This window comes from Penicillium nucicola (assembly GCF_028828085.1).
Source record: "Penicillium nucicola strain IBT 29836 chromosome Unknown utg000003l, whole genome shotgun sequence".
Taxonomy (NCBI): Eukaryota; Fungi; Ascomycota; class Eurotiomycetes; order Eurotiales; family Aspergillaceae; genus Penicillium; species Penicillium nucicola.
This window is the reverse complement of record NW_026643127.1, coordinates 2410385-2420619: the sequence shown is the minus strand read 5'-3', so window position 1 is coordinate 2420619 and position 10235 is coordinate 2410385. Positions and strand designations below refer to the sequence as shown.

At 48.6% G+C, this 10235-nt stretch overlaps 4 protein-coding genes across 4 annotated transcripts; 3 read left to right on the top strand and 1 right to left on the bottom strand.

Moving 5' to 3' along the window:
• Positions 1-253: 253 nt before the first annotated feature.
• Positions 254-3775, bottom strand: N7511_004463 (uncharacterized protein; the record flags this gene model as incomplete). Its single annotated transcript, XM_057126888.1, has 11 exons — positions 254-838; positions 893-1009; positions 1071-1199; positions 1251-1977; positions 2068-2150; positions 2205-2441; positions 2488-2620; positions 2678-3306; positions 3357-3451; positions 3501-3648; positions 3701-3775. The coding sequence occupies 11 exons, from the start codon at positions 3773-3775 to the stop codon at positions 254-256; spliced, it is 2958 nt and encodes a 985-aa protein (XP_056985778.1).
• Positions 3776-4377: 602 nt separating this feature from the next.
• On the top strand, positions 4378-6274 carry N7511_004462 (uncharacterized protein; the record flags this gene model as incomplete). The annotated part of the gene is made up of 4 exons (XM_057126887.1): positions 4378-4701; positions 4769-5822; positions 5871-6052; positions 6107-6274. The coding sequence occupies 4 exons, from the start codon at positions 4378-4380 to the stop codon at positions 6272-6274; spliced, it is 1728 nt and encodes a 575-aa protein (XP_056985777.1).
• Positions 6275-6821: 547 nt separating this feature from the next.
• N7511_004461 (aspartate-semialdehyde dehydrogenase family protein) lies at positions 6822-8038 on the top strand (the record flags this gene model as incomplete). Its single annotated transcript, XM_057126886.1, has 3 exons — positions 6822-6852; positions 6921-7178; positions 7233-8038. 3 exons carry the CDS (start codon positions 6822-6824, stop codon positions 8036-8038), a joined length of 1095 nt encoding a protein of 364 aa, XP_056985776.1.
• Positions 8039-8340: 302 nt separating this feature from the next.
• Positions 8341-9505, top strand: N7511_004460 (40S ribosomal protein eS4; the record flags this gene model as incomplete). Its single annotated transcript, XM_057126885.1, has 4 exons — positions 8341-8354; positions 8507-8644; positions 8705-8989; positions 9157-9505. 4 exons carry the CDS (start codon positions 8341-8343, stop codon positions 9503-9505), a joined length of 786 nt encoding a protein of 261 aa, XP_056985775.1.
• Positions 9506-10235: the final 730 nt, after the last annotated feature.

Genomic DNA, 10235 nt, shown 5'->3' with positions numbered 1-10235 from the left:
ATAGCTAAAGAACTATTTTCTTGTCATTTTGATGCCTATCTTATCCAAATTCCTGAAGTCGTCCTTTGAACGCCCTAGCCTATCATAGGGAATAGCCCTTGTTTGAATTATTTCAGCAGGTAATTATTAGAGCCTTGCAGACTCCGAACTTCTGTATCCTACATTTGCTGGCCTTAGTTTTCTTTTTTTCAGTATTTTGGAAGGATTAGAAAATCTTCGAGATTGAAAAGATAAGGGCTTCTTTTCGAAATAGTTATAGCACGGCTTGATCATTCGATCCCGTAAAAGCAGTACTTGAAAGAAGGAACTCCTTCGAAAACTCAAGGTCCATATCTAAATCAAAATCCTCTAGTCTGTGCCCTTCAATATTTTCCTGTGCCTGACTTTCCTGGAACGAGGTATCGACTTCATGAGGCTTTGATAAACCACTTGCTTGAGGGTTGATCGGACTCTTGCTATTGGCAGTTGCTAGTGGCTGCCGGGCAGATTTGGGCATTCCCTTGGTTGTAGATTGAACCCTTGTCTGAGGCATGACAGAAGGAGTAGTGAATGCTGGGGGTGAACGGTTTCCTCTTGGTCGTTTGGGTGTGGGTCCATTAAATGATGCCAACGATTCAAAAGACTGTGCCAGTTGTGTGTCTTCGTCATCACTGACTTGTTGTTGGGCACCTGCAGCTTCTGTCGGGTAGATACTTGATCTGGCCCGCTGATGTTTGGGACTGGTGGATTCAGGGGCATTGGACGAGAAGCCCATCACACCCATGAGTCTTCCAATGTGTTGCTGAGCTTCGGAAAATTCGCGAGCCTTGGCGGCACGTTCATCACGGAAAGCTTGGATCTAGGGCCGAATAATTTAGTATATCAGGGTTTTCACAGATGGACGGTGGCTTACCTTTCTTTCCAAATGTGCGATTCGTTTGTCCTTGGACAGGGCGTTCTTAGAAGCATCTAGAGTGACACCATCCATAGCGGCTTGCAAGTGTCTGATTTCTTCTTCCTGCTTGGCCATCTGAATATCGCTGCTTGAGTATGTATTCTTGTAGGTTCATCAAATAAGGGTAAGCCCATACCTTAGTTGTGGCCCTAGAGACCTCCACTTTATGATCCTGCTGGAGCTTCTCAAGTTCACTACTCATTTTTCCCTCGGATTCTTGCAGTAAATCGACAGCTTTTTCAACTTCGATATTTTGTTTATCAACCTGCAATCAGTTAGTAAATGCCAACTTTCCACGAAAATTTAAGAGACATACTGTTGATTTCAGAGTCGCCACTTCTATACGTAGATTGTCTTCCTCGGCCAACAACCGCTTGATCTCATCCTCCTTGCGAGTAGTGAGAAGTCTGCTTTGCTCGAGACTATCCTTCATAGTTGCAAGCTCCTCTTTCAGAAGCCCGAAGGTATCCAGAGAAGCATCTTTCTCCATTGAAACTTGATCGAGAGTCTGACGGATTCGGTCATTCTCAGTTTGCACAAGACGTATTTCCTGCTGAAGATCTTCTATTTGATCGTCTTTTTCTGTCAAGGCAGCCATCATTTCTAACTCCTTAGACCGAGCCTGTTCTTTTTCGAGACAAATAGCTTTCTCGGATTGCCATTGCTGTGTCTGAATCTCCTCCTTCACAGAAGCAAAAAGTTTTGAAAGCTGTTCGGCTCGTGAAGATTCGCTTTGCAGTTGCTCCTCGAGGCGGGTGTTCTCATCATGAAGACCAGCAAAAGATTCCGAGAATTCACCTAGGCGAGTCTCCTGTTGTTCAATGTGTTCTTTTAGCTGACGATTCTCTTCGGCCATTTGGTCTCTTTGTTCCTCGGCGGCTCGAACAGGACCTTCCACATCATAGCAGCGGCGCTCTAGTTCAAAGCATGCATCTTCGATCTTTTGCATCATGGTCGCTTGAGTATGCCGCGAAGTCTCCATGAATTCTGAGGCCATATCCTGGCGCCAATTGCGAGAGGCGCACGGCAATGAGAATTCATCTCTATGGCGTATGGAAAGCGAGCCAGAGACTTCTGTTGGACCTGCCTGGGAAAAATTACAGCTTCCATGTGGCAATGATCTCTCTACATACCCAACAAGAGATTGCATGAAAGTATCACCTCCATTTTGCTCTGAGGAAACACAATTGTAGAGCCCGAGCAAGGATACAAACAGCTGGTTTTGCATTGTGCATTGTTGAGACAAGCACACAGCTGATTAATCGCAGACATCTTTGCTTGGTTTCCGAGGGAAGCTCTCAAGCATCTCGACAAGGCTCTGTTTGAAGGCGGCCATTGAGCTGGAAATATTAGAAAGCATCAACTTTGAATCGCCTTCCTGTAGACCAGCCAAGATCAGAGTTGCCAGGCACACCTTGCTGACGGTCTTATGGTCTTGGATGCCACTTGTTTTTAAAGAAGAGCATGTGAAGTTCAAAAGATATTGGGAAGCCAGTTCTCCAGATGTCTGTTGTTGTCAGAAATCAACCAAATACTGGGGCTTTTGTACTTACAGCTAGCTTTCTGGATAGTCGTGAAATAAGCCGCGGGGGTACCTTCTCTACAACCTCCTGGCTTTCTTTGTGCAAGAGGGTGTTTAAACCAAAATCTCGTACTTGAGATGGCAAAGACTTTGCAGGGACGAGGCTAAGCAAAAATATTGTAACCTATAGGAAATTATTAGTAGTGTTTTGCACTCCACACAGAAACCGACATGCCATTGTTCGTATATTGTCATCAAGGCCATCTGTCCCAGCCTTATTGCACAGCTTGGCAAGTTTGGAAGAGTTGCTAGCCATCCAACTATGTTTCTGATCAGACTGGACCACATCAGCGATGTAGATAGCTAGCTTAATGCTTTCAGCAGCCTGTGATGGTGACAGGCTGCAGCTGGATGAGCAAGCAAGAATGACGCGCAATACAACCAAATCCAGCGTCTTTAATCCACGCTTGGGGCCGAAGAAATCCTTGATGTTGAGAAGCCACGAGATTGATTCTGATCCGTGTTGATTTTGAGAAGATGGTGGTTGTGCTAATGCGATTTGAGCGAAAGTGCCAAGACATAAGAGATTGCCCATGTGGTCATCGAAATTGCGTAGAATCTTGGTGAATTCCACTTGAAGGTTGGACATGACCTCGGAGGGGATGTCGTCGAGGACTTTTGGTGAACCCTGTAATCCTTTCATAATGGTGTAGAGAGGTTTGATTGTCTCAATACCGGGATTGTCAGACATCATTCCCACCAACTTCGTGATGAAGGGGCCAATGCGTGCTGGGGGCACTACATCCGCTGGCAGGGGCGAAGACAGCAGCGCAATACATGCGGGGATATACTGAAATTATCAGTCGATATTTTTGGAATATTGGAATACCGATGCCTCACCTCATGCTCGTTGGTTTCTAGTGCCTTTTGAAGAAAAGCATCAAGTATCATCGAGTGGCGGGTTAGCAGAGCATCTCGAAATGATGAAGCAGATGCTATGCCGTGTTAGCTTCCTGTTCAGAAGTGACTCTGGTTCAATCATACAGAATGCAGTTATCAAAGAGAGAGCGACGCGGGATCGCGATAAAGCTTCCACTAGAACATTGCCCAGCGCGCTGGCCTGGCAAGGTTTATAGAATGCCCATGACTTGATAGTTGACGAAGCACACTGCTGAGAAATGCCATAGAGATCCTGTGGCCATACGTTAACCATCTGCTTGGGCCAATGGTTGATATCAACTTACCTGTAATGATGGCACGTAGGGCGCGGTCACGAGACGTTCCACCTCATGCACCACAAGAGCGAGCTGCTCTGCCATTGTGTCAAATTTGCATACAGGAAAAGATCTATTTTTGTTGGCGAGGAGATTATAAGATAGCTCTTATGCCGGTTTGATGTTCTGGTGTCGCGATGTCGTAGGTTCGGAGGTTCTTTGCGGACGTGTTGCCCCATCAACGGAGTTTTATGCTCGGAGCCAATGACAGTTCTGGTTTCCAAGTTTCTACTTTGCATACTGTACATGTTCTTCGCATAATAACAAGCTATCATAGGGAACTAATATCGGTTTATCATACAGAATCATTATTGATTATGAAAGTTCCCTGTTGAAGAATCCCAAAAAGCAATGTTCAGCCATTCTATAGCGGCTCAAGCCGTCCCCCACGCCTTCACCCACGCTTCTTCTCCGCACTCTTGGCTCTCAAACGGAATTCTAAGCCGCTTTGGCTTGTTCTTCATATCAGAGTCAGCTTCTCGGCCGAACTCCGATAGCCGAACTCGCTTTGGATTAGCCCGAGGACAAAAGGCCGATCACATCATGTTGGCCCGCGATGTCGCCAGGCTTGGATCTCTTTCCTTTCTGAATTCAATCCTTACTCTCCAAATAACTTCTGGTTTGCTTTTGTATACATTGTCTTCGACATGCAACAAGCACTCAGGGTCTCGCGGGCGCTGTCTGCCCGAGTCCCTTGTCGGCCCCGGATATCACCTCACCAGACTATTCTAGCTCGTGGGGCTCGATTGAATAGTTCCAAAGCAGGCGCAGAGAAGAAAACAGACCAAAGTAGTTCCTCGAGCTCGGAATCATCAAAAGGAGCTGCTCCGTTGTCATTCTGGACGCCGACAAAGGCGCTCCTTGTCTCCGCATTTGCTGCGGGGTTGGGATACGGATATGCTTCATACGGCCAGGGACCAGCACAAGCATCTCAGAAGCCACAGTATGGCTCAGCGAAGGATTTCGAAAAGGTGATATTCTAATTACACAATGTACTGGCTGCGAAAGTGAATTGGACTGACAAAAGTATACAACCAGGCCATCAGTGAACTGAGAACCAAACTAGGCGACGACGCGGTCAGCACTGAAGAAGATGAACTTCAACAGCACGGATACTCTGAATGGTCCAGTCTCAATGCAGACCGGTTACCCGTTGCCATTGCATACCCTACGACGACTGAAGAAGTTGCCGAGATCGCCAAGATCTGCAACAAGTACCGCATGCCTATGATTCCCTACTCGGGTGGATCGAGTCTAGAAGCCAATTTTTCCGCGCCGCTTGGTGGTTTGACCATCGACTTCGCCTTCATGAACAAAGTTCTGGAAATTCACCCGGAGGACATGGATGTCGTGGTGCAGCCATCGATCCAGTGGATGGAGTTGAACGAACAAATCAAGGAGACAGGCATGTTCTTCCCCGTTGATCCCGGTCCTTCCGCTATGATTGGTGGTATGGTTGGTACGAATTGTAGTGGGACAAATGCTGTTCGGTATGGTACAATGAAGGACTGGGTGATCAACCTTACTGTCGTGTTGGCCGATGGACGCATTATCAAGACACGGAAGCGTCCCCGCAAAACTTCTGCTGGGTATAACCTGACCGGGCTGTTTGTTGGTTCTGAGGGCACCCTGGGAATTGTCACTGAAGCTACTTTGAAGCTTGCACCTATTCCTGAACAGACTCGAGTTGGCGTGGTTGCGTTCCCGACTATTCGGGATGCTGCGTCAACTGCTATGCAGCTTATCCGGAAGGGCGTTTCCGTGCAATGTATGGAGATCATGGATGATGTTCAAATGGATGTTATCAACCGCGCGGGTGGAACCGGTCGATCGTGGAAGGTCTCACCAACGCTTTTCTTCAAATTCTCTGGAACTATTGCAGGTGTCCAGGATAGTATCAATCTGACGACAAAGCTTGCAAAGAGCAATAATGCTGAGTCCTTCGAATTTGCCCGTGATGATCGCGAGGCTCATGATTTGTGGTCGGCACGGAAGCAGTCCCTGTGGAGTATGATGGCACTGCGTAAGGAGGGATCAGAGGTTTGGTCAACAGACGTGGCAGTTCCCATTTCTCGACTGCCTGATATCATTGGTATGGCTTCCTCTCCGGCTATTTGAATCTTGGTGCTGACAATTGCAGAAATCTCCAAGAAGGAACTTGTGGATCTTGGACTTTTCGCTAGTATCCTTGGACACATTGGTGACGGCAACTTTCACGCGAGCATCATGTATGACCGAAATGATCCCGCTGAGAGGGAGCGAGTCGAGAAGGTCGTATACGACATGGTTGACCGTGGGCTGGAAATGGAGGGCTCTTGCACGGTATGTATTAACGCCGATTCTCTTTGATTCTTGACAGTCGCTAATTGAGTACAGGGGGAGCATGGTGTCGGACTGGGCAAGAAGGGATCTTTAAAGAAGGAACTTGGACTGGAGACGATCAATGTCATGCGCAGTGTCAAGCAGTCATTGGATCCAAAGTGGCTCTTGAACCCTGGCAAAATATTTGACCACTCAGATGATTCTCCTGGACCTGGTCATTGAAAATATTATACAGCAAACTACATAAACTTGCGTTAGATTTTGAGTATAGATGAATTGCAGCGACGTCATCGGTGCAAACAGACCAAACCGCGGAACGTTAAACTTTGACCTGAACACCAAGTAGGTTGAGCCAATCAGAATGCTGCAAATTCTTGACTGACCGGAGGAAGCTGACTCATCGCGGGGCAAGCGCAATTGGCCGAGAGCGATATCGCAGTCACGGTCAATTGCCACTAGCATTCCACTCCATCAACAGCAAACTGGTGAGTGTAGACCCTTGTTCCAATCGCTATAAGGCTAGACTGGTGTCTTGATCTCTTTGTCAATGAGATCTGCGAAGGATTGGAGCTTGCAGAGCCTCCTCCATACCGCATGCGGGGCTTTGGAGACGCTTTGACTCATACAGGTCTCTGTGATATATGGCCCAGTTCACCATGCCGCTGTCTCTTTTACTTCTTGAGAGACCAATTGATAGCCTTGTGTTCTTTCAATTACTGGAGTTGCTAACATATACAAGGTTGATTCATTCGCTCACAAAACCTCCAAGATGGCTCCCGAATTTCCCAAGAAGAAGTGCGGTATGTCGTCAACATCCAAGTCAAGATTGTATACATAAATATGCATGAATAGTTCTGACAAAATATAGGTGTACTCGGTGCTACCGGCTCCGTTGGTCAGCGCTTTATTCTCTTGCTGGCAGACCACCCCTTCCTTGAGCTTCAGGCAATCGGTGCTTCCGAGCGTTCAGCAAACAAGAAGTACAAGGATGCCGTGAACTGGAAGCAGGCCCGCCCCATGTCCGAGAAGCTGAGCAACCTTGTTTTGCGTGAGTGCAAGGCCGAGCTGTTCTCAGACTGTGACCTTGTCTTCTCTGGATTGAACAGTGACATCGCTGGCGAGACCGGTATGTGATATCATATCCCGTACTACTACTGCACTGCTGATATATCAAATACAGAGATGGCCTTCATGAAGGCAGAGATTCCTGTGTTCTCTAACGCAAAGAACTACCGCAAGGACCCCATAGTCCCTCTGGTTGTTCCCACTGTGAACCCCCAACATCTAGACCTGATCCCTCACCAGCGCGAGCAGTACGGCCTCAAGAAGGGCTTCCTGGTCTGCAATTCCAACTGTGCTGTCATTGGAATTGTTATTCCCTTCGCTGCTCTCCAGGCCAAGTTCGGCCTTGTTGAGGAAGTCGAGGTTTTCACCGAGCAGGCCGTCTCAGGAGCCGGCTACCCCGGTGTGCCCACCATGGACATCCTGGACAACGTCATCCCTTACATTAGCGGCGAGGAGGACAAGCTTGAGAACGAGGCTCAGAAGATCCTGGGTACACTGAACGCCAGTGCTACCGGTTTCGACGAGCAGTCTGGTCTCCGCATCGGTGCCACTTGCACCCGTGTCGGTGTCACTGACGGTCATATGGCATTCGTCTCGCTCCGCTTCAAGAACCGTGATACCCCCAGCGCCGAGCAGGTTGTTGAGGCCTTGCGGGAATACCAGTCCGAGGCACAGAAGTTGGGTGCTCCTTCCGCACCCCAGCCTGCCATCAAGGTCTTTGATGAGCCCGACCGTCCCCAGCCCAGACTTGACCGTGATCTGTCCGGTGGTTACACTGTCAGCGTTGGCCGTGTCCGCGAGGGCGCCAAGGGTGGCCACTTCGATATCCGATTCGCGGCTCTTTCTCACAACACCGTTATCGGAGCCGCTGGATCATCTATCCTCAACGCCGAGGTTGCTGTTATCAAGGGCTACATTTAAAGATGATATGAAAAGTGTAATTATCAGCGCATGTCAAATAGATATAACTTTTATACAAACAAAAGTTCTGTTGATCGCCCAAATAGGAAGGGGCCAATCAGATGACATAATCACCCGTTAAATCTACATGATGTAATCAGTTACTAATATAACCCAATCAGGACTAGCTGGGGCTAGGGCTAGCCCACACAATCACTGACCGCTAAGCGAAACCCGTATTATCACCTAGCATTTCTCGGCCCTGATCTTCTCTTTCATCGCGACACTCCGACCACTTACCTACCGTCGACAAATCAGTCAAAATGGCTCGCGGACCGTAAGTCTTCTGCCATTATCCTCTGTCTATTGCGCCTGCATACTGGCTTCGTCGACCACCCGGACGCGATTTCGGCCAGTGTCTTGCTGCAACCCAGATGGAGAAAAATCTTCATTTGATGAATTATATCGCTAACAGCAATGCTTTCACAGTAAGAAGCACCAGAAGCGCCTTAGTGCGCCTTCGCACTGGCTCCTGGACAAGATGTCCGGAACCTATGCTCCCAAGGCCTCCCCCGGTCCCCACAAGCTCCGGGACTGCCTTCCCCTGATTGTCTTCATCCGTAACCGGTACGAGTTCGAAACTAGTCCGACATCCACGAACAACAGCTGACATTTATTGCGCGATAGTCTCAAGTACGCCCTGAACGGTCGCGAGGTCAAGGCCATCCTGATGCAGCGTCTGGTCAAGGTCGACGGCAAGGTCCGCACCGACTCCACCTTCCCCGCTGGATTCATGGACGTCATCTCTCTCGAGAAGACCGGCGAGCACTTCCGTCTCATCTACGATACCAAGGGCCGTTTCACCGTCCACCGCATCCAGGCTGAGGAGGCCGAGTTCAAGCTCTGCAAGGTCAAGCGTGTTCAGCTCGGCAAGGGCGGGATCCCATTCTTGGTTACGCACGATGCGCGAACGTGAGTTCACTCTCCACAAGTTCCGTGTCATTCAGTCGTTGGACCAGGCTTTGGTTGATCGGCGGAGGACAACATGAGAACTTGGAACATCTGTTCCTTCTTTCTGGAAACAGTAAGATCCTTTGTGATATGAACAAGGTTTTGCTAACGCGTGTTTCTCTCCACAGCATCCGCTACCCCGACCCTGCCATCAAGGTCAACGACACTGTCAAGGTCGAGACCGCCACCGGCAAGATCGTTGACTTCGTTAAGTTCGACACCGGTGTTGTCATCATGGCTACTGGTGGTCGCAACATGGGTCGTGTTGGTGTCGTCACTCACCGTGAGCGCCACGATGGTGGTTTCAACATCGTCCACGTCAAGGACGCTATTGACAACACCTTCGCTACCCGCGAGTCCAACGTCTTCGTCATCGGACAGGAGAAGCCTTGGGTTTCCCTGCCCAAGGGCAAGGGTGTCAAGCTCTCCATTGCTGAGGAGCGTGACCGCCGCCGTGCCACCGCCATTGCCAACTAAATGTCTTCTGACATTGGGGCTTTGGTGAGCCGGACAAAAACAAGTAAAAAACTGTAGCTGGGAAGCAGGCGTCTTGTCTTGTTATGGGATACATCATTCCGTAGGTTCGAAACCATAGCAAACAAAACTGGGATGGGATGACTATCCCGTTTCCGAGTGATATGATACCATTTTAACGTTACCTCTTTTTCAAATGATTTAATGACCGTATTCTTTTGGCTTCCTTGGATCTCAACCTGTCTGTCTCAACTATGTCATTGAATTGGTTCTGTAGCGCCTTATTCGAACCGTTGCTCTAGTGAAGATCTGAAGAGTTGTACTGCAAGTTAGTCAATACTTAGGCCACCACCGCTCCCCCCTTCGATGTCCTTCGCCTACGAGATTGCCAGCATGCTCGTAATCCCCCAGCCCATCTTTAGCAATAGTCCAGTCCACCAGCTTCAGGTCCATATAAAACCAGACACTAATGCAAGCCCAGAACGCAACCCAATCCAATAACAGCATCGAGACCCAAGATGCAATATCTGCAGCTGAAAGTCCAGCTCGTACTGTACCCTCATGTCCTGCGCCCTCCACTTCAGCTCGATATATTTATATCCCCGGCGAAACCCGTTCCATAGCCAACAATAGCCTTTTAAACTCGGCATATCCGAAGCGGTAACAACCTAAAGCTAGACATGAAATTACGCGGAGTCTTGGATATGACATGGACTGGACTTGAGTAAACAGA